The following is a 23,440-nucleotide window of genomic DNA, read 5'->3' as shown; positions in this document are numbered from 1 at the left end:
GAATAATAACAATCACTAGTCTACTACAGTAAGCAATAATACTTCAAAGGAACTGTTCATGGCCAGTTGGCAGAAGGCATCTGAGAAAAGTTTGGTCTTTAGTCTAGATTTAAAACTGAAAGTAGTTGGAGCGTTTTTAATGTCTTCTGGAAGTTGGTTCCAGAGGTGAACCGCATAGTGGCTGAGTGCTGCTTCACCCTGTTTAGTTTGGACAGTGGGTTTTACTAATAGAAATGTATGCTGCGATCTGAGAGATCTGAGTGGTACGTACTGCTGAAACATGTCAGATAGATACTTTGGCCCTATCCCATTAAGTGACTTGAAAACAAGCAGCAGTGCTTTAAAGTCAATCCTGTAACTTACTGGGAGCCAGTGCAGGTATTTCAGTATAGGGGTTATGTGGTCAGTTCTTTTTGTTTTTGTAAGAATTCTGGCTGCTGCATTTTGTATCATTTGAAGCTGTTTAAGGTTTTTTTTGGGAAGGCCTGTGAACAGCCCATTGCAGTAATCAACCCTACTGGAGATAAAGGCATGAATTCGTTTTTCCAAGTCATCTTTTGACATAAAACCCCTACGTTTGGCAATGTTTTTGAGATGGTAGAACGCAGATTTAGTAATTGCTTTCATGTGGCTGTTAAAATTTAGATCACTGTCTAAGAGGACACCAAGATTTCTGACAGTATCCTTTGCTTTAAGTCCTTTTTTGTTAAGAAGGGTGGCAAAAGGGAGATAGTGATGGAACTTTATAAGGGCACAAATTTATGCTTATATATTTTTAAGTCAGATGAAGACATGGCTGTCCTATTGTGAAGTCAGACAAACGTTAGACATTTAAGTGGGTCTCATTGGTGTTGGACAGTGTCAAAGCACATACGGTAGTTCTTTGCTAGTTAACAACATTTCAGAAAAATAGAGTAAGACAAGTAAAACCACGTGAACAGCTGAATCTCTTTATTTGACTCAGTTTCAACACAGTTTTGACTCTGCATGGATGGCCATGAACGGATCCTCCGCCATGTTGCTGATTTGGAAATGGGCCCGTCCGTCCCCTCCCACCTGGACCTGTTTCCCTGTGCACCTGTTTTCGTTCTTGTCCCCGGAAATGACATCACAGTAGGTGCCCGCAGGTAGGCCGGTGTTCAGGGTCACATCCAGGTTCCTGGACCACACAAGTTTAAACGGAGGTCAAGTGTCTTTCACCATTCAGCATCTTAGCATCTTTTTGTACATGTGGTGATGGAAAAACTCAAATCACCCATGTTTTTCATAGTATTTATGAATTCGTCAGTAGGGTTTATTCTTATAATACAGAAGAATGTCAATCTCCAATATGACAAGAGCAAATCTGATTCTGACAATTGACAATCAATGCCAAATTGACCAAACATTTGACAGTCAGATTGAGTCTTGTGTTCTACATTTTATCTTTCTTACCAATCATCATTGTTGATGACAAGGAATCCTTGGTTGCCACGTCCAAAAGCAATCTGGTTGCTCTGGTTGTCCCACCAGTTGGAGAAAGGTTGCCCATTGACCACATTACGGAAAATCACCATGTTTCTGCAGACAGCGGAGAAAATATGACATTCAACATTCAGTGTACTACTACTATAACCTCTACTACTACTACTGCTACTACTACTACTACTACTACTACTATAAACTATACTACTACTACTGCTACTACTACTACTAATACTACTACTACTACTACTACTACTATAAACTCTACTACTACTATAAACTCTACTAATACTACTGCTACTACTACTACTACTACTACTATAAACTCTACTACTACTACTACTATAAACTCTACTACTACTATAAACTCTACTACTACTACTACTATAAACTCTACTACTACTACTACTACTATAAACTCTACTACTACTACACACTCTACTACTACTACTACTACTACACACTCTACTACTACTACTACTGCTACTACTACTGCTAAAAACTCTACTACTACTACTACTACTGCTATAAACTCTACTACTACTACTACTACTACACCTACTACTACTACTATAAACTCTACTACTGCTATAAACTCTACTACTACTACTACTGCTACTACTACTGCTATAAACTCTACTACTACTACTGCTACTACTACTGCTATAAACTCTACTACTACTACTGCTACTACTACTACTAATACTACTACTACTACTACTACTATAAACTCTACTACTACTACTACTATAAACTCTACTAATACTACTGCTACTACTACTACTATAAACTCTACTACTACTACTACTATAAACTCTACTACTACTACTACTATAAACTCTACTACTACTACTATAAACTCTACTACTACTACTACTATAAACTCTACTACTACTACTACTACTATAAACTCTACTACTACTACACACTCTACTACTACTACTACTGCTAAAAACTCTACTACTACTACTACTACTGCTATAAACTCTACTACTACTACTACACCTACTACTACTACTATAAACTCTACTACTGCTATAAACTCTACTACTACTACTACTGCTACTACTACTGCTATAAACTCTACTACTACTACTGCTACTACTACTACTAATACTACTACTACTACTACTACTACTACTACTACTATAAACTCTACTACTACTACTACTATAAACTCTACTAATACTACTGCTACTACTACTACTACTACTACTACTATAAACTCTACTACTACTACTACTACACCTGCTACTACTACTATAAACTCTACTACTGCTGCTACTACTGCTGCTACTACTTCTACTACTTCTACTGCTACACCACCTACTACAACTACTATTACTACTACTGCTGCTACTACTACTACTACTGCTACTTAGTTTTTCTAAACACAAGGTAGTTTTATAAGACATATACCTAATCTGTCGCCACCTGTGTTCACAGACCCAGCCATCCCCACAGGTGGTGTCTGGGTTGATGGGTACTGGCTTGGTGGACCCGTTAGAGAAGCTTGGAGGCCCCATCCAGTCATTCTGGTCCTGAGGGGGTGAAGCACAGTGTGATGACGTGAAGGGCGTTGCACACACACACACACACACACACACACACACACACACACACACACACACACACACATGTATTTTCACATAGTGCGACAGAGGGAAATGCCATAACCATGAATTCAACCCGCAAAACATACACATTAACGCCCCTACCATCCTGACATTTGAAAAAGGGCATTGTGTGGTAGTTTCACAAACGGTACATTATCTCTAGTGCAAACTTTCATGTAAAGCTTTATCCTTTTTTCATTCAAACATACAACTTGTACAGCCCTGTCTGGCTGTTTGGTGGATGTCTAATTTGCTACCTGATCCAAAATGAAGTTTGATGACAATATATTATTGATAATTATACATTAAAACATATCTATGCTAATGCTAGCATCATGGTTTCTAAATTCTTGCTCATCTGTAGTTGTCACCTTTCCGTTGACGATGCGGCGATCCCAGCGGAAGCTTGACATCACCCTGGTGACTCCGTAAGGATGGGCCAACATGAGAGCCATGGCCATCTTATACAGCCTGCAGCGGACGGTACACACATTGGAAAGTGAAAATTTAAAGTAGCTACACATTCAGTGGTTGCAGTGTTGAATGCTCCCGCGGTCAAAACATTTGCAGATTTAAGTGCTATGTGTAGCTGTACACACATTGGAAAGTGACACATTCAGCTACACATTCAGTGGTTAGAATGTTAAATAAGGAACCAAAAAGTTCTGGCCTAACTTCTCATTTTATGAAGTGACTTTCAGAATACTTTTGATAGGGACCCAAAGTTCAGTTAGATTCATATGATAATCTGATACTGTACTACTGTACTACTAACTTACACTATATCTCACTGATATAGTCTTTCATATGAGACATTACAATGTGTTGTTTGTAGTTCTATGTCAATAAATGCTGCTAGACCCTCGGAAACAGTGAGAAACTGTGAAAAAAGATCTACTATCTACTAGTCAACATTTCAGAATGATCACATTGTAGGTCTAAAACAGAGCTAATGCAGGAAACTGCACCTTAAGTGCTGATGGTGGTGGATGACCACTAACACAGCAACTGGCTATTTGTAGGACAGGTCACCACAGCTTTAACACCTTGCAGCTTGCCTACATCCGGCAGGGTCCTCATGTGTGAAATGCTGACAAAGTGACCTGTCTGCTGTGTGTGGCTTCTATTCAGACACCTTATTCATGTTAGAAAACATACCAGGAGAATTGGATGAAGGTGTTTATCTGTGCTAACGTGCTAATTTGGGGGTTAGAATAATACACAAATCAATAGCCTCATACACAAATCAATAGCCTATGGTTTTTGGAAGTTGCTTAAAGATAAAAATGTAACTTATGTATATTGTCTAAAATATACATACATTATTATGTGAGTGTTAACTTGGTAACTTACAGATATTAAGAATTGCATTTTACATGCAGTATATGATTGTTTCAAAACTCTTCTAAATTTAAATTTGCTGTTGTGCAAACATACTAACTGAATCAGATACATGTTGGTAAACAAGTCTTGTTTTTCTTCCTGCTCAGAATGTGTAGAGTACCTGGAGTCCCAAAATGTGACAATAGCGGCTCCGCCCGCTCCGTGGCCCCTTTGGTTGTCATGGTTATCCACAAACACCACCGCTTTATCATTGGGCATGAAGCCCCAGCCCTCACCCCAGTTTCTGCAAGCAAAAGAGTTTACATGGACATGTTCAAATATATAAACACACGCATTACAGACAGATATGCTTATGAAATGCATTTTAAATACATTGACATGCCAATAGAGTTGCTATGGACCAAACAAATCATGCATCACTTAATGAAAGCTCACTTCAGGTAGCTGAGCTTCTCGCCGTTCCATTTGCGCACTATATTGCCTAGTCTGGCTCCATACTTAAACTCGGTCACCCTGCCCAATCCAAAGTATTCACGGGACTGGATGGGCTCTCCACCAAGATCGATAACCTGAAGGGAAAGAGACAAACATCCAGGGCAGAGTTTCCAAAAGCCTTCTAATCACTGCATCATTCGTAAGTTATGCCTTAAGTGGTACCTTAAGGTTTTGAGGTGTTTTCCAGAATGTCCATAGCTAAGTACACCTGCTGCTACTACACTCTTAGCTATACCTTAACACAGTTTTCAGATAAAACAAGCATTTTACAGCCTAAATGTGTTAGTGTTAATGTGTTAGTATCTGGACTTATGCACTGACTGCATCTGGACTTATGCAAGTCCTTATGAATTCTCCTTAACATTTATCAGGGTCAAAGAAAAGTGGGAAAGTAGGAAGGGACATATGATGTAATTTCTTTTTGACTATTCAACCACAACCATGTATTCAGCCTCTTAAGGTACACATAGGAAGGTTTCTCTGAGGGGAACTCTTAGGAAAGGCCTAGAAAAGTAAACAACTTTAGTAAGGTATACCTTTCAAGTCTCTGCAAAATGCTGACACACTGTTATCAGGAAACCCTGTCTAGATCCTTAATTATTACACCATGTCAAGATGAACTACTATATTAATATTCAACTGTCTCAAGACTCAACAATATCCTCTGAACATACAGATAAGCTCAACATGTGGAGTTTAGGTGTTTCATAAACTGAAAAAAAACAGATCCTATGATTTCTCCTTTCTCACAAAAAGTAAAAATTTCTCTCAGTTTCTGTGCACAAATTCATATAGCCATAGGCATATGAAATCTATAGTTTACTTCTGAATGTACAGACTGATTTCCTTATATGAACTGTAATATTACAATCTTTGGGATTGTTCCATGTTGTGTTGATATTTTTGTTCAGTGTGTCAGTACACTGGGTCAGGTTGAGGTGAAATGAACATTTCGGTTGACTGTGCTTAAAAAACTGCAAGTCCCACAATGCACCACTAGCAGGCCAGTGCAGCCTGCTCATTATTTTAAGTGGGAGCACCTGAGAAGGAAAGGAGGTCTCAGTAAACACTCCAGCAAACATTTCAGCAGAGAGAGAGACACACGAAAAGGATCTACTCGTGGTGCAACCAAAGAAGCCACTGGTACAGTAACTTATTGAGTTTTATTGCGATGATTATTTGCTGTTGAACGTGCTGTTATAATCATTGATGGTTGTATAAGTTGATTGATTTGTGTAATGATACTAACCAAGCAGCATACAGGCAGCATGCTGCATGCAAGTGAGTTTGGCTTTTTGTTTGAGTATATTTTGTGGATTATAAATTGAACAATGATGTTTGAAGTGCTTTTCCTAAACACCTATGCTGCATACTGTTTGCAGTCATTAAACAGTCACTCTGTAATTAGTTGGGATTGTTGCAGCAATTCCAACTGTTGTAAGCCTTGGTACTGAAATTGTTTGAAATGTATTTGAATTTTTTGTATAACTTGTACTTTTTGTGTTTTTTAAGGTTTTCAAACTAAATGAGCCAACCAGTAAAAGAAATAAGAGAATCATTCTGAGTTGGAACGAGTTGTCCCGTGCGTCCTTTGGAATTAGTGCACCAGGCCGTTTCAAGTTGGGCCAGAGAGTAGACAAAAAACACCTGAGAACTTGACAGTGACCTACTATACCCAGAATTCGACACTGTTCGGCCAGAGGAAGTAGCCCATTTGTACCTCTTGGAAGATGAATGGCCTGGAGCCACCAGCAAACCAATGGGTGTTGAGGTTGTGCATTCTGTCAAAGACAGCCTTCATGTCTCCAGGCCACATGTGCTTACAGGCATCCACCCTGAACCCGGCCACGCCCATGTCGATCAGCTTGTTCATGTAGTCGGCCGTCTTGGCCCGCACGTGCTCCTTCTCCAGAGCCAGATCTAGCAGACTCACGAGACGACAGTCCCTTACCTGTGGACGCCAGGATCACAAAGTAATGAAAAGTAATGAAAATGTAAAGACACAGTTACAATGGCACAATCCCAGGTCAGTCAGGGTCTAGACATTTCATTATGATTATCAATTAAGGCAAAGTAATATTATGAATGTAAAACATCTTCACTGCATTCATAAAAATGTATTATATGCAACATCCTGAACATCATGGCATCATCATGCAATTTTGTGCATTCACAATATCTTGTGAAATTAAGCACATGTGCCATTATGTAGGTACATGTATAGTTGTATTACACTGAGTGGTAAATGTGTGATCACAGACTTGGTTAATGTCATTGTAGCTCTCGATGTTTCCGCTGCCAGTTTTGCATTTGCCGTCGTTGAAGTCCATGGCTGAATAAGGCACGGTGGGGAAGTCTTTCTTGTGTGCGTTGAAGTAGGAGCCACAGCTTGAGTGGTGGCCCTCTCCCCCTCCTGATCCACACATGTGGTTGATGACGGCATCAACGTAGATGTTGACCTAAGAGAGATGCGGAAATTAGTACTTCATGAGCACTGCAATCCAAACATTTATTCATAGTCATGCATTCTATGTAAAAGATTGATACTTTGCTTTTTATCACTAATCATTAATAAAAGATTCCACTAGCATATTGATACATATTGATAAGCATATTGAAACATTTTACATCTTTTTGCCAGTGAGCCCCTGGAAAAGAAGGTCTGATGACCAGTGTAACATAAAGGCCAATCAATCAATAACACAAGCATTTGTGAGCCAGAGACACTAATATTCATTAACTCAACATTGCAACATGATAGCGCAGTGAGTGCATTGTTGTTTGTCTTACCCCAACATTGTTGCATCTGGTGATCATATCCTGGAGCTCCTGTTCATTTCCTGATCGGGAGCACAGGTTGTAGCCGATTGGCTGATATCTCTCCCACCAGGGTCTCCAGGGGCTGGACACAACAATGTGTTCGTTCGGAGGGGAGATCTGTGCAAGGGTTTACACCACATATCAACCTTCAGCACGCATAGTTCTCTTCACACTTATTGTCTTCCTGCAGGTTCACTGGTAGAGCCAAGTACTAATGGTGCAGAGTTCACTGGTTCTATTCCCAAGGAGCTCACTCGCTGATAAACTATTTTACCTTACGTGCAGTATACTATTAGTTTGGATAAAAGCATCTGCTAGATGAATACATACAGATGTACAGTACTGTAACTGTACCTTAAAGTCCCACCACTACACGGACATAGCTTCATTTCAGGCAGTGTTGATGGCACTTTTTAGTGCTTCAATACTAGTGCCTTAGTGCTCCAATTTACAGATACCCAGCCCATTATACCCTATGACCAGCAGACAGACAAACAGACAGACATATACCTGAACACCCCCATAGCCGTTCGGTGCCAGGTAACGTTCGCATTCGGCAGCTATATCTGCCCAGCGCCACTCAAACAAATGGACGATGGAGGTTCTTCCATGTTTGGTGTGAGGGCTGTGCTGGGCTAAGCTTAGGCCCAAAAGAGCAACGAAAATCAGGAGCTTCATCTTCATGCACGGCTCAGAAGAATATACCACCAGGGCAGTGTGTTCAAACTTTATATGCTGTCAGCAAACACACACACACACACACACACACACACACACACACACACTGTCAGAGATATCTCAAAAGTGGGAAATACAAATAAATCCTTATCTGTAGAGTGACAGACAGGCCCAGATGCAAAAACTTGTTTTCTTCCCCACCATTGAGCAGCATGGTGATAAGGTACATGGTTATATAGTAATACGAAGTTAGCTAAATGTTACAGCTTGTCCACATTGCTTACACCAAATTGATGAATTCATGATTCACAAGAACTAACGCTCTGGAAATCAAAATGTATCAAAAATGAAACTAAAAGTGCTTTCAATATGTGTTTGCCACAGGGGTAGACAGTAACCAGCCAACTCTTGTATTTGCGTTGGTTATGTAATGTCTTTAATGTATAACCCATGGTGGTTGCACAATGCCAAATTTAAACCTTTTTCTTACGTTTTCCATCATCTGTCCTTGAACTTTACAATAACATTTGAAAACTGCCACATTGTCCTTATTTGATCCGTTTAGCATAGCCTGTTTACTCCAGTTTGCTATTCAACATGCTTCATAAAAATGTATCGATCAGTGAGGTTTTACTTTAAAATTGCATCACAAGTAAAACATAATTACCTGTATTTCTATGAACAGCACGTTTTTTCAAAATAATGTTTCTGATAATAGACAGATTTGTTATAATACATGTAACCGTGGACGTGCCCCGTGGATCAAATATTTCTGAGAGGACAGATTTGTTATCACAGCAATTGAACGATCTCATCGACTATAGAGCTTCCACAAAAATAATAATTAGATGAGCTTGATATGAATAGACAAAAAAAAGTTTGTGCTCCCTCCAGTGGTCAAAAGTGAAAGGACATGGTTCATGGTTCAACTAGTGCTTTCCAGAGATGAGAGCTCCAAAGTGTGATAAAAATATACGGATACTTTATCTACAATACTGAATGAATAATGAATACTCGATAACAGAAATACAATTGTTCATGATAGTTCATAATGATGGCCCCAGACAGGTATTTTCTACTGAACAGCAGACCTACAGCAGACAGGTCTTATTCTACTGAACTGTAATATATTATTTTAATGTGAATAAATATGAATCGTCTGACAGCTAAACTGTGTCTAAGTGGTAAGCTGTATTTTGCAACAAATGGCTTGGGTTGGGGATGACTAGGCTAATATTTTACCCTACATTTGTTATTGCTCATGATGACATTAAAACACCAAATAACATACCCAAATATTGTGAACATCAAAAACCAGAAATAATACTTTTCTCAAATAATGTACCCTTAAATCTACATGTACCTGTATAAACATCAGATGAACATGATGCAAGAAACATACTAGCATTCTAGCTTGCTCAGAAGAGTTTAGCTTTGATAAGACACAGCAATTATTCACGATTGTATCAACGCCAAATACGACTCTTCAGAATGGTAAAACATTTCAGTTCATTTGAATGGGCCATCCCAACGTTCGCAGGTCTGTAATTTCTTTATAATCTCCCCTGCGAAAAATGAATGACCGCTGTCATTGGCAACGGGTTTTGTGCTTCTATGTGCTTCTTCTAATTAACATCTTTCATATAATTCCGCAAGTAGTCCGGTCATTTAACGTAACTGAAAGTCATTGAAACTTGAAATCAGAAGGTGGGTTGCTTTGCATTTGCGCGAAGAACTAAACGGCAACAAAATCATTAAAAAGAGGTATTTTGGAGGAATGTCTTCTATTGTTTTGGCAAGTAACCATATAATAAGCGGGATATTTTCTTTATTTCAGTAGGCCTACATTCGTGCGTGTGGGCGTGCCTGCGAGCATTTGCGCTGATAAAAATTGATATTACTATTCATTTGTATACTTAGGCCTATACTATTGCATTGCAATCTTGCTCTCGTGTGTGTGTGTGCCATGTGTATTGATCGTCTGGGAACACCTTTAATACTGCAAAAACATGCTAATTTTCAAAATCGTTTGTGAATGTTGATTAAATGTTGATTAAATAATGCTGGCGTTTTTACTATGCCTGCACCAAATGTTTTGATAGCCTAAATGTAGCATCTACTCTTACCAGAAGCAGGTAATCAAAACCGAACAATTCAATGTTTTTTATAAAGAGATACAACTTATATTGAGCTGAATTGAGTTCAGCCTATTGGTCCGGCCCTCCACAACAGTCCCACTATCTCATGTGGTCCCTTGGGGAAATGAATTGCCCACCCCTGGTCTAGGGTCTACCCTTCGTCTACCCACAGGTACTACTTGGAGGATAGCACAGTGTCCCAATAATTAAGTTACTACAAATCAACTGGATAAGCCTGCAACTTGAATGTTGGTTTCCTCCTCACTTAATTAGCATATCCGTCCATCGCGAAGCTACCACGTAGACTTTTATTATGAAGATACCGAATACACGAGGGAGACTTTTATTTTGATTAAACCCGGAAACGATCCCTAGGTTTTCGAAAAACTTCCGTCTCACGTTGGTTTCACGTTTATGAATGATGTTCAGAAACTGCGTGTGTATGTTTCAAAATTAAGAAGGTAAACAACGTACACTCTTCAGGTGGATTTTAAGTCTACGATTGTATTACGTTGTCCCTGTGCTTGCACATATTTGAACTGTAAGTAAATATACTAGAATTTAACGATATTTTAAAGGAGTTGTGTTATGTTGTGAGTTAGCTTGCCGGATAGCGCGCAAATGAAGCCAACGGCAGCTAGCGTCCTAGGGTTAGTTAGCTAACTAAGTTAACTCCATTCATTTGGCTGATTCGCGAGCATCATTTAGCTAGACCTGCTTTTCTTTACATATGACTTAAGATGGTTGGCATACACTTGATAACTCAAATATATATCGTGTCTTTGTTTAGTAACTCCGTAACCTTACTTCTTAGCTGGGTCTATAAACATGGAGAAAGACTCTCGTGTGAAGAAAATAGCTGCACCTTCTGTGTCCCAAATCAACGCTGAATATGTTACACAGGTAAGGCCAGCAGAAAGTTAACCATCGTTGTTTTGTTTGGAGAAGTTCTTGACTTAATTTTTCCTAGCTTGTTATCGATAATTCTGCTGGTGCTCACCCGTATAAATTAACTGCACCTTGATCTCAGTTGCTCTACTTACTGATCATGAATGTATGTTGTGACGCGAATGTGTTGTAATTTACAGCTGGCAAACAAATATTGGGCACCCCTTGTTAAGAAAAAGCTTCCCTTCGACCGCAAGGTAAGCTTCTGTCGTTTGTATTTGTAATATTTAGCTGCTGGTTATGTCTGATATTTAACTGTTGATCGTTTCCTATGGGTGTCTGATGAGTCTTTTCCTCCATCACAGGTAATAGAGGACATATATGAGAATGAGATTCATAAATCAAAGTAAGTTACTAAATAAATTATTTCTTTATGAGTTGAATGAAGTATCTGCGATGTATGTAAACTATTGTGGCTCTCATATAAATGTAGAAGAAGCTGTTCTGCTCTACAGTGGTGATTTGCTTCCCAGTTTGTTAATGTCTGTTATTGTATATAATTAGTAGTAACAATTAGTGAGTACATTTAGGCTGTAACGCATAAACTTAGTGCATATCCCCTTAAAGCATATTGAGAAACTCATGTATACTCTTGCTGTAGTGATGTGAGTAGTTGTGTAATTTAGTTTGGATGGAATAGGGTGCCTTTTTTTCATTGATGAACATTCTAACAGGCATACTAAATATAACACTGATCTCTTTCAATTAAAACAAAAATACGTTTTTGTTCTTCTTAGGTTTGCTATAAGGAAAATCATGTTGCTGGAATTTAGTCAGTACCTGGAGAATTACCTCTGGGTGAACTACACACCTCAAGTGTCCAGCAACGCCTATCTCATGTCCATCTGCTGCATCGTCAATGAGAAGTTTCGTGAGAACGTACCGGCATGGGAGGTAAGGGCCCTCTGGGCACTGTACAAAAAGAATAATATCCCAATTTTAATGCTGCCCTGATTGAACCTTAATGCAACATTCCAGCCACCATTTGCCATACACGTTTTGAAACAGCATGTGGTTATGTCATGTTTGTGTGAACAAACAAAAATGCCTTGGATGTACGCCTGCTATTTCACTATGCACAACACTGTAGAGTCCACTGTCTGCTGCGTGTTTATCTGTCTCTGTCTCTTTCTCTTTGTCCAGGTGTTTAAGAAAGAGCCCAGGCACTTCCCCTTCTTCGTCCAGTGTGTGATGGAGGCCTCGTTAGCTGGGAAGGAGAAGGGCTTGTCTTTACGGGAACAGACTGTACTCCTGCTCTTCCTCGATCACTGTTTCAACAGCCTGGTATGTCCACACCTTCTCCGTGTTTTACAAGAGATAGATTGTGTTTAAGTCACTGATAACTGGTCAGACATTTAGGTCAACATGCCTGATGAAGTATTTATCCTCTGTAAGTGTTTGTCATCAGGTTTAGACTCCACATATGCTAACCTGCAGTTACACTCAATAATGTTGTAATTGTTGTAATCTGGCATACCTGAAGTACCAACATTGTATTTGTTTGCTATGCCCACTAGATGGCAGTATTGCATCAGTGTCTTACATCTCACAGCTTGTGCAGCAACGCAAAGCTTCATTGTAGAAGCCCCAAATATTCCACCTGTCATGTTATATTGATCTCCAGAGCCTTCATCAGCCTCTCCTGCATATTTATGAGTGCAGTAGCAGTGAAATAAAGGAAACTACTGCGTCATGCATGCGTCTCTTTTTCTCCTCTTTTGGCAGGAGGTGGATCTGATTCGTGAGCAGGTGCAGCAGCTCATATCTCTGCCCATGTGGATGGGCCTGCTACCGGTATGCACCGCAACCTACATTCACCGGCTTCATTTACACACCACAAGTCACCGTATTAAACAGTCGTGCAAATAGCAGGGAGGTTAACATGCACCGCCTGGTTTTATATTTCATGAAAGGATCATTAAAAAATCTTTACAGACCAGAATCACGATGAATATGTAATAGATGATTACGTGGCAAAGGTTATGCAATGCTTTATTTAGTAAGGCCACGGACGGCAATGTTTGGCAATGCAGAGCAACTTGCATTAATTATTTTGGCTGCTTCTATGTGAAAGACTCCAACACGTGCAATCTCGCTTCTCAGAGACAGTGCAGATTTGTTAGTCTTAATTGTGACGAAGGGAAAGCTCTTATTCCCATTTTCATTTGAAGTGACGGTGCTTGTATGAAATATTAATCACTTGTTTCAACCGTGAAGATCTGACTGGCTTTTTAACAAAGCCTCGCTTGAACTAGTGGGGTTAGACTTCTCTGGTTTGGGAAGTTGACCTTATGTTTTATACCAATTTCAGTCTAGACTGCAGCAAGAGATGAAGAAAGTTCCGAAGCTGAAGAAGTTCTGGAACCTCATCAAAAAGAATTACGAGAAGCTTGAGCCAAAGGCTGCTGAGCAGTAAGACTTTCACTTCCTCTTCTTCCCCCTGCGAGACCCCAGTTGCCTTGGATTGATGGGGGTTTTTCATGCATAACTCATCTCTCGTCTTGCACCTGTCCTTTTTTGCAGAGCCAAAATGGAGAGAACGTTCCTGTCTGACCTCATCAACAAATTCCTCCAGGTTCTGGGATCCATTCCTGCATCAGGTAGGAGACTGTGACGCAGACGGGCGTCATCAAAGCACCCTTTGAATGCCTCTGAGCCTGCCAAGCCTGCCGGTTTTCTTGCTCGCTCGCTCGCTCGCTTGTCTCCTGACGTGAACCTGTTGATCTGAGAACCGTGCTGAGAAAGAACTTGTCCAAGATATCAGAGCGTTGGACGTCAGATACGGGGCTGTTGTTCAGAACTGTGTGTGAACCTTTCCACCTGGAGATCCTTTGAAGCAACTAGGCTTTGGGGCCCCTTTGAAACTCTGTTTTGACTATTGCAGTAGTTGGGGTATAGATAGGGAAGCTGCCCCCCCCCCCCCCCCCCCCCCCCCCCCAGGTGTGTTTAAGCCCTCCCTTTCATCTCTTTGAAAGACAAGCCAACACTGCCTGGGGTCTATCATCTTGTACAGCGAATGTGTCTAGGTATGGAGAACCCCTACAAAAACAATCTGTTAGCTGACATTATCAAAACAATGGGCAAAACCTTACCTTCAGCAGAAAAGATGGAATTATCATCATACCTGTCATTTTGTGTAACTCATTTCAGTTGCATTCATGAGCAAAGTGTGTGTGTGTGTGTGTGTGCGTGTGCGTGTGTGTGTGCGCGTGTGCGTGCGTGCGTGATATCTCTGATATTGGTTAGCAGGGAGGGGGGGTGTATGTATCAGATGGGATCTTTTGTGTGATGTTGTTCAGGGATGATGGACGAAACTTAGCAAAACTTTAATTTAAATGGAAGCGGTGGTGCGTTCAACACCTTGTTGTGTTATGCAAGCGCAGCTGAGAAGCCCATACTTCGCCCACCAAGCGAGAGAAAACGTACCTCAAAGCCCGTGGCACACCGTTTCACACCATTTCACACGAGGAAACATGTCGTTCAACCCAGAAACCGTAGCCAATCTCTGCACACTGTCTTCTGATTGAATTTGCTTTGATTTATGTGTTTGTGTGTCTTAGGGACCGTTTCCATGGAGGCCGTGCATTACTGTGAACGATTCATCGAGCTCATGATTGACCTGGAGGTAAGACCACGCCCACACCCTCAGGCCACACCCACAGAGCTCCCTAATGCCATCTCTTTCTAAATAGATTTTAAGGTTACTTTTACCCACTGACCATGTCTGTTCAGTTCTTTTATTTAGATAGCTGTTGTGAATGGCATGATGTCTGTGAAGCAGTCCGTGTCATCTGCCTGAGAAATGCTGTATTAATACGGAAGCGAATACAAAGTCAATGAAAAACTAAATATAAATGATGTTAAATAAATTATTATCATCATTACGATATAATAATATTATATTATAGCTGGGGCACAGCTTTAGCAGAGAACAAGGCAAGCTGAAGCCTCAGCCAGGCCTTCAGGGGAAGATGACAGCATGGCAGAGGCACAGAAGACTTAAGGGGAGAGGGTGCACAGAAGAGTGTGAAAGTGGGCCTGTCTTGCAGCATGGCACCTCCCCCGGTTCCTGAGAGTTTGCCTGTGTATTTGGCCCATCTTTGTCCCATAATAGCTTTAGAAAGAGCTATACGGGGCCTATCTGTCCAGCTCCACCCACAGGCTGTACAGAAGGGTTTGGGTGATCGTTTAGTTTCTGTGACACTGGACCAATATTACTGGGTCTATATGTTGGAATGCAAGTTGTTTACACATTTCACTTGTTTTAGAAGCTACACATCGCATTGCTTCTGGAGTATGTGTGTGTGTGTGTGTGTGTGGGGGTGTGTGCGTCGCCTCCATGATTTCCTGAAAGTTTAAGAGAAGGCTCACCATCTCTCTCTCTCTTTCTCTTTCTCTTTCTCTTTCTCTCTCTCTCTCTCTCTCTCTCTTTCTCTTTATCTCCATGTGGGGGGAATTGATTAAGGATGACAGGCTATACTCCCCTTTCCTGGCGGTAGAAGGACAAAAGGCCCTAGAGAAATGCGGGCTTCATTATTGGTTTTCAAAATTAGCGCTTGAAATCTTCACAGTCTATGTGCCTGGGGGGGTGACATCTTTGTTAAGTGTTGTTTCATTGGGGGTTGTGTGTGTGTCTGTGTGTGCTCACGGATGTGTGTGTGTGCATATGTGTGGGGGGTGAAGGGTGGAGTCCCATCTCCGGTGTTCTTTTGAGATTGCTTTTCTCTCTCCCTTTGGCTATAAACAGAAATGCCTTATTTTTTTCGGTGCCGTATGTAATTTGTGCATGCTGAACATATTAATTTCCTACATATCATCTCTTTATCTCTGTCGCTCTCTCTCTTTTTCTCTCTCTCTCTCTCTCTCACACAAAACTCTCTCACTCTTTCTGCTGCAACACTTATTTTTCTTACATTCCTGTTTCTAATATCCAGCTCACTTAACCTTGGTTGGCTTGTAGACTTTCGAAGCGAATTTCAGAACAGGTCGCACATTACAAAAGCCTCATATCACGCGGGTTGCTGATGAGTGTAGCTGAAGCGATGTAGAGCTATAACAGATCAAAGGCGTCCTCTCTCTCTCTCAACCCCAGAGGATGCCAGAACAGATCTATCCCGCACTGCTCCGGGGTGTGCTGTGGGCAGCCTGTCACTGGGCTGGTCGAGCACCGCGCCAAGGTTCACTAAGTAGAGTGTTAAAGGCGGGATGTTTATCTAGCTGGGCATATACAACAGTAAACACACTGCTAGCTGAACGGGTCAATATGGGGCAGTGTGGCCCAAAGTCAACGGTTGTGATGCATGTCATTGTCCAAGTGCAGAAGGTAGAGCACAGGTGTTGTTATGTTGCTGTCGTCGTCGTCGTTGTTGTTGCTGTCGTTGTTTTACTCCCCACACCTTCGGCACACAATAATCTCTGAGATTGAAGAGTGTTTCTTGCACAGCACAGCACAGCACAGTTTGTGTTTCTCACAGGCCTCATGAGCGGATGACATTTATGAGTATATAAAAGTTGGGGGATATTGTCTGCTGGTGCCAGAAAAGCACTGTTGTTATTCTTGCTGTGGGTTTACTGCAGGGGCCTTCCTCTGAATATATTGTTGATATTGATCTCTTTCCCCTTGTCTCTTTCCATCCCTCTCACTTTCCCTATCATTCCCTGTTTCTCCCCCCTTCCTCCCTCTCTTTTTTCCTTCTCTCTCCCTCTCTGTATCACACTTTCTTCTTCCTTACTCTCTATCCTCTATACCTCTCTCTAACTCTGGCTCTCTTCCCCCTCTCTCTTTTCCCTCTGCTCCTTCCTTCCCTCCCTCTCCCCCTCCACTCCATCTCCCCCTCAGGCTCTCCTCCCCACTCGCCGCTGGTTTAACACAGTCCTGGACGACTCTCACCTGGTGGTGAGCTGCCACCTGTCCAGTCTGAGTCAGAGGGAGAAAGAGGGACACCTCTTCTGTCAGGTGGGAGCAACTCACACACTCTTCATTTACACTCTTAAATTCAGCTACACATTTACACGTAGACAGCCCCAGTCACACATTTACACTTAAACACTCAGTTACACATGTACACTTACACACTCTTCATTTACACATTTACACTTAAACACTCAGTTACACATGTACACTTACACACACTTCATTCACTCATTTACACCATCACCCCCAGTGGCGTTTTTGTCTAAAAGCGAGCCAACAAGCGTAGATCCTGTACAGCCGGCACTGATAAAAGCTAGCTGCTTCATAGGTTGTCATTTGGCAACATATTTGGTGACATTTAGTAAATCTGTCTTTACATTTTCACGGGTTTCGTGCCCCCAAAGCTACATGGTGAAAAAGCCAGTGCAGCTAGTAGCGATGACAGATGTGTTTCTCTCCCCTTCAGACATTGATAAGCCATCAAAATTAATTTAAGCATGTTGTAAAAGCCAGCTAGCTACAAAAATAGACCTTAAAGACGATAAAAATGTACATATGGCCGCTTGAAACAGTCCCAGCCTCACTTAAACTGCCTCACTTTAAGTATTCAAAGTTCAACACTTACAGAGCCTCTGTGTTTTTAAGTTTTAAATTGCTTGACCGAGTGAAATTCCCCTGACACCCCACACATGGTACAAGAGATACCAGAGGCTTTGGTCTCTTGAGGACTGACAGCAGTTCACAAAGTTAACATTTATAACTTGAAGGCTCTTAGTCAAGTTAACTTATAGTTCATAGGGAAGCTATGAGTGCCTGTAAAATGCATAACCTCTGAAGCATGGATCATTTATGGTACACAGAGGTTATGTGTTCTAATGATTGCCTTTGAGTAAAGGGGGTGTTACGTTTTCTTAAGACATTACAGAGGTTAGAGGTTAAAGGGTTAGGGCCTGACTCTGGCTGGATATGGAGAGCCCAGTATACCCCCTTGCTGTTTAGTTGTTTACGCCCTTGAGGGAGAAAGTTTTGGTGAGACTTACTGCTGTGTCATTGTGTGTGTATTTATGGGGTTATGTGTGTAGTTTTGGGTTTTTGTGAGTTCCAAGTTCCAAGTTCCAAATAGGGATGTGTTGCCTCCCCTATCCTTCCTCTGTCTCTTCCTGTAACTGTCTTCTTTCTCTCTTTCTTTCTCTTCCTGGCTCCTCTCTCACTTTTTCAGCTACTTGACATGCTGAAGTTCTACACCGGCTTTGAGATAAATGATCAGACGGGCAACGCTCTCACAGAGAAGGAGATGACAACCCTTCACTACGACAGGATCACGTCTCTGCAGGTGTGTGCGTGTGTGTGTGTCTCCCGCACTCCACTTGGCAAAAATAGCTCAACTTTTTCTTCCCAGCCCTTCGAAATCCCTCTGAATAAAGAAGACAGTCTGATGTAGTTCACACAAGAGTTTGCTGGTGTACCACTTGCCCAAAGTTTAGAAAACCGTGTGTGTGTGTGTGTGTGTGTGTGTGTGTGATGAGATTTCTGTCCGGAGTCAAAACTAATTGACCTGGCCCAAACACACAGCCTTCCAAGGGACTAGTGTGTGCAGCTGGTCGAAAGTGACAAGGTTTCAGCCTCTCCGTGTGTGTATGCATGCTGAGCTGCTTACATTGGTCAGCTGGCCTTCACACTCTTGATAGGATCTGGAGGCCAAGTCCCACTGGATGGCTGCAAAGGACTGTGGGTAATGAGCTGGCTAGCCACAGTCGCCCCACACAGCCCGCCCCACCCCTCCCCATCTGTGGCGAGGCTTTCATCTGCTTGGTCTTTCTTCTGTCAGAGCTGAGGAGCTCATCAAAGCCCCTGTGTGTGGATGGGGATGTGTGTGTGTCGGTTAATTTGTGTGTGTTTCTGTGAGCGTGCGTGTGTGTGAGTCAGTCTGAGTGTGAGCATATTTGTCCATCCTGTGTGTGAGTGTGTCTTGGGGTTTAGATGCTTCATGCTGTGGTCAGTCTCTGGATTAATGGATGAATTCAGTGAGGAAATCAGACTCTGCACCATCACCTGCTCTTAGGCAGACATCAAACCATCTCTCTCTTCTGCTCCTCTCTCTCTCTCTCTCTCCTGCTCCTCTCTCTCTCTCTCTCTCTCTCTCTCTCTCTCTCTCTCTCTCTCTCTCTCTCTCTCTCTCTCTCCCTCCTGCTCCTCTCTCTCTCTCTCTCTCTCTCCCTCCTGCTCCTCTCTCTCGCTCCTCTGTCTCTCTCTCTTTCTCTCCCCTCTCTCTTTCCTTCTCCACTCCCCTCTCCCTCTTGGGACAAGATGGCCGCCTGATACTGCAGACAGAGCTGCCTCTGATGCTAGTGTTTTGAGGTGGTTCAGAGGAACAACAAACATGCAGCACTCACTCGCTAGAAAATAAACTTCTAAGTGCCATGATGTTTCAGCCAAAGCACCTTCTTCATCAGATGAAATGACTGGGCAGAGACACTAAGTTTGTTGAATGAAAATATGAATTATGCCTTCTTAACGCAGAGATTTTTGTCTGCACAAAAGCACAGTAGAGCTATGTCGTCTGTGAGGTGATAAACCAGTTAAATAGTGCGTACCTGTTCTGAAACCAAAAATACTGACTAAAATACTGTGTGTGTGTGTTTGTGTTTCAGAGATCGGCTTTCGCCCACTTCCCTGAGCTTCAGGACTTTGCCCTGTCCAATGTGGCTGCAGTGGACACACGAGAGTCCCTCAACAAGAAGTTCGGCAACCTCAGGTACGAGTGGGGATCAACCAAAATGTTGTTCAACAGCGTGTCAACCAGAGCAGAAGATGAATTCATCTCTAGGCTGTAGTGTGTGTGTACGGTCTGCGTTAGTGTCCGTGAAGGCATTTGTGCATCTGTGTGTACATTCCTCCTTCTACAGCTCTATAGCCATGAGAGTTATGCCTTCAATCAAGCTGAATTGCTCTCCAAGTTAGCTAAGCCTCTTTATCAGCAGCGGTGAGAGGGAGAGCTGGGCACCGATCCCCGCCTTCTTATCCCCTGCTAATAGCCACTATCAAAGGTGACTGGGATTTGATAACAACTAGCCGGCGAGGAGATGGTATTACTCAGCTTCAGACGGGGATTTAGGGCCCGGCGGCTGAATGAAATGGCAGCGCGAAATCAATCGCTGTCAGGAGAGAATTGGACCGTGATGAGCTAACGGGTAGCTATTAGCGCACTCCGTAGTGGGGTGCGTGAACAGTATGGACCTAATTGCCTCCTGGTCCTCCCAGCCTGTGGGATCAATGACCCGTGAGCTGTAGGGAGAGACAAGAGCAGAGGCTGGCAGGAGATGGGTGGGGAGACTTATCAGGAGGAATGGCTCTTTGTACCGTGTACCTTTCCATCTGTATAAAAGAGCCAGTCAATATGTTATACAATCATAATAGGTATGTAAATGCTGCACAGACATAGTAGACCAAAGGGAACGGTGAAAAATGTGTTAATGTCAGTTAGGTTAGGTTTTCATCATAGAAGTCTTTTTCATTTCTGGGCCAATATCAGTTGTATCCTCGGTAACTGGTTACCTTCTCAGCTACAGAGAAGTACATTTATTTATTTATTTATTTATTTATTTATTTATTTATTTGTCTATCATTAAGTTGGGCAAAATGTGAAGCAAAAAGTCCCCCAGATATCTCGACAGTAAGAAAAATCTGAATAGGCTAATGTTGCTGTGAATGCAGTGATAAAAGTAGGCCCTGTGTTTATGTTTATTTTATGGTTCGAAACATAAAGCTCCCCGCAGCTTCAGTGCCGAGTGAGTGAGGGGGAGGCGAGCTTGTGCACCAACAGTGTTTGATACTCCGGCACACACGCCTCCTGGCTCCTGATTGGTTATTTTGAGTCGGTTGCGGTGGATTTTTGCAGATGGCGTTAGGGCTGCTAGGTGGAGCCAGAGGAGCCTCATTCTGTTCACAGATTATCGCTCTCATGTTCAACTGTCAAGACGTAAGGACAGTTTCAGCAAATCTGACAAAAAGTTATTTTTATAAGGGTCCCTACTGCTTTAATGACCGGTGGAGAAATGCTGATCTCAGGACTATAAGGACTTTAAAATGACTATAATATGATGGAAAATGAACAGCCTTCTGCAGATATACGTATATGTATTTATGTTTATAGACGAATATTTTTTAACAGATGGTTTATGTAGTTTAAGATAGACATCACTGATAGACCCTGTTGTGTAGTATCATAGTCACCGCCATAAAGATAGCGTCCTGTTTTCTGCGTCGGTTTACGCCCCATAGCCGCAAGCTTATTGTGTGTGTGTGTGTGTGTGTGTGTGTGTGCGCTGCTGAGAGAGCGCTAAAGCAGATCTCGTGTGTGTGTGTGTGTGTGTGTGTGTGTGTGTGTGTGTGTGTGTGTGTGAGTGAGAGTCAAGCAGGTGTGAAGCGCAGCGTCATCGCCGTCCCCGTTGGCGACAGCATCAGCGTCAGTGGCGTGCCCCCTGACTGCAGGGCTGCTGCTTGGCATGGTGCTGCATGCTGCAGACGAGAAGTCCTTGAACCTTAGAGGAGAGGAGCGTAGAGGAGAGGAGCGGAGCGTAGAGGGGAGGAGAGGAAAGGAGCCTAGAGGAGAGGAGTGGAGCGACAGCAGCCAGACCAGGCCAGGCCGGGGGAAGATGTGGCTCATTAATTTAATCGATTTGCGAGTAAAGCCTTAGAACAGCTGTGTTTGTCAGCTCCCATTAGTGTGGGGGCTCTGTACAGCCTCCCTCATGCTCTCACCACACACACACACACACACACACACATACACACACACACACTTGCATACATACACACATGCAACCCATATTATGGTGATGTGACTTCATTCTACACACACACTCATTCTTTTTCAGTGTCTCAGTGCAACAATATCTTGCCGTGAGAGGCACACACACACACACACACACACACACACACACACACAGAGAGAGGCTGTTACAGTGTGTGAGGCGAGTGCTGAGCACCCCGAGAAGGAAAGTCTGTTCTCCTTTAACAAGCACCCCCTGCCTAGCTGTGTGACATGTTCTCCCCTACTGCTGGAGGAAGAGCTCTCATCAGCTTGCATGGTTTTCAGCCGCTCACTTCCACTCTAATCTCAGTGTGTGTGTGTGTGTGTGTGTGTGTGTGTGTGTGTGTGTGTGTGTGTGTGTGTGTGTGTGTGTGTGTGTGTGTGTGTGTGTGTGTGTGTGTGTGTGTGTGTGTGTGTGTGTGTGTGTGTGTGTGTGTGTGTGTGTTAGAGAGAGGGAGAGACAGTGAGAGAAGTACAGAAACTGAGAGATATTCCCAAGTCCTGCATTCCTGAAGTTCGCTTCACACTGGTGTCTCTCGGCTTTGGCTGTCTCAGTGGGTTTGCTGAAGCTCAGTTCCCACCCTCGCTAAGAATGTGTGTTCTTATGGATAAAAGTAGCATTGAAGAAAAACTGCTGCCACAGACACACAGGCATCGTCTCTGTCACGAAAGCCGCTTGCAGAACTTCAAATGTGCTGATCAGATTTAACGAGGCACTTTTCGCGCACAGCTCTCCAAAGCCAGATATTTTAGCTGCGCGGCACACGCTAAGCTGGCCAACAGCCTCCATTTTGAATTGATCCACTCAATCCTCCAAAACACACAAACATTCTGTTATCACACTGACACATGGCCTGTTTTTCCTCTCTCTCTCTCTCTCTCTCTTTATCGCTCTACTCTTTATCACTCTACTCTTTTTGCTCCCTCTTTTTGCTCCCTCTTTCCCCCAAAACCCCCCTCCCATATTATTTATTTTTGTCTCTCTTATTCTCTCTTTTTTTTTTTCTTCTTTTTTTTTTTTGCTGAAATATAACAGTCTGATACCCTGTTGTTCTTCCTTCACTGCATATAGTCTCACACTGAGAGTCTGCTTATAGCGGATAGACACACACTCACGCACACACGCACTCGCACTCCGACATGTTCACTGGCCACACCTTTTAGTGTTCAGGCCTTCTCGAGCTTCAGAGCAAACTGCAGTGTGTCTGGG

At 42.5% G+C, this 23,440-nt stretch overlaps 2 protein-coding genes across 6 annotated transcripts in view; one reads left to right on the top strand and one right to left on the bottom strand.

The window, feature by feature from the left end:
• Nucleotides 1-930: 930 nt before the first annotated feature.
• On the bottom strand, nucleotides 931-9,240 carry LOC105896008 (alpha-amylase-like). The gene is made up of 11 exons (XM_012822727.3): nucleotides 9,085-9,240; nucleotides 8,250-8,474; nucleotides 7,710-7,856; nucleotides 7,181-7,378; nucleotides 6,640-6,870; nucleotides 4,860-4,993; nucleotides 4,585-4,707; nucleotides 3,452-3,551; nucleotides 2,884-3,005; nucleotides 1,435-1,560; nucleotides 931-1,159 (listed from the first exon to the last, which is right to left on the bottom strand). Exons 2-11 carry the CDS (start codon nucleotides 8,421-8,423, stop codon nucleotides 967-969), a joined length of 1,548 nt encoding a protein of 515 aa, XP_012678181.2. The 5' UTR covers nucleotides 8,424-8,474; nucleotides 9,085-9,240; the 3' UTR covers nucleotides 931-966.
• A 1,680-nt stretch (nucleotides 9,241-10,920) lies between these two features.
• Nucleotides 10,921-23,440, top strand: part of aqr (aquarius intron-binding spliceosomal factor) — a 73,419-nt gene continuing 60,899 nt past the window's right edge. For 2 of the 5 annotated variants that reach the window (XM_031579807.2, XM_031579802.2), the window contains exons 1-13: nucleotides 10,930-11,096; nucleotides 11,370-11,458; nucleotides 11,644-11,700; nucleotides 11,809-11,849; nucleotides 12,241-12,397; nucleotides 12,647-12,787; nucleotides 13,229-13,297; nucleotides 13,815-13,915; nucleotides 14,027-14,103; nucleotides 15,064-15,128; nucleotides 17,343-17,459; nucleotides 18,637-18,750; nucleotides 20,069-20,172. In XM_031579807.2, the coding sequence (XP_031435667.1) occupies nucleotides 11,384-11,458; nucleotides 11,644-11,700; nucleotides 11,809-11,849; nucleotides 12,241-12,397; nucleotides 12,647-12,787; nucleotides 13,229-13,297; nucleotides 13,815-13,915; nucleotides 14,027-14,103; nucleotides 15,064-15,128; nucleotides 17,343-17,459; nucleotides 18,637-18,750; nucleotides 20,069-20,172 (1,118 nt within the window). In that variant the 5' untranslated portion in view covers nucleotides 10,930-11,096; nucleotides 11,370-11,383. Of the gene's footprint in view, nucleotides 11,097-11,345; nucleotides 11,459-11,643; nucleotides 11,701-11,808; nucleotides 11,850-12,240; nucleotides 12,398-12,646; nucleotides 12,788-13,228; nucleotides 13,298-13,814; nucleotides 13,916-14,026; nucleotides 14,104-15,063; nucleotides 15,129-17,342; nucleotides 17,460-18,636; nucleotides 18,751-20,068; nucleotides 20,173-23,440 lie in introns of all 5 variants that reach the window. The other 3 variants (XM_031579804.1, XM_031579806.2, XM_031579803.2) reach the window with 3 other exon arrangements.

Source organism: Clupea harengus, chromosome 14 (genome assembly GCF_900700415.2).
Source record: "Clupea harengus chromosome 14, Ch_v2.0.2, whole genome shotgun sequence".
Taxonomy (NCBI): Eukaryota; Metazoa; Chordata; class Actinopteri; order Clupeiformes; family Clupeidae; genus Clupea; species Clupea harengus.
Note: the sequence above shows the minus strand (reverse complement) of the source record. Positions and strands in the feature narration are given on the sequence as shown.

Excerpts from the sequence above, each read along its gene's own strand:
- LOC105896008 (XM_012822727.3), bottom strand. The coding sequence starts at position 8,423 with ATGAAGATGAAGCTCCTGATTTTCGTTGCTCTTTTGGGCCTAAGCTTA. Across the intron at positions 4,708-4,859 it reads GAGAAGCTCAGCTACCTGAA|AAACTGGGGTGAGGGCTGGG; the intron begins GTGAGCTTTCAT and ends TTTTGCTTGCAG. Across the intron at positions 1,160-1,434 it reads GTCATCAACAATGATGATTG|GAACCTGGATGTGACCCTGA; the intron begins GTAAGAAAGATA and ends TGTGTGGTCCAG.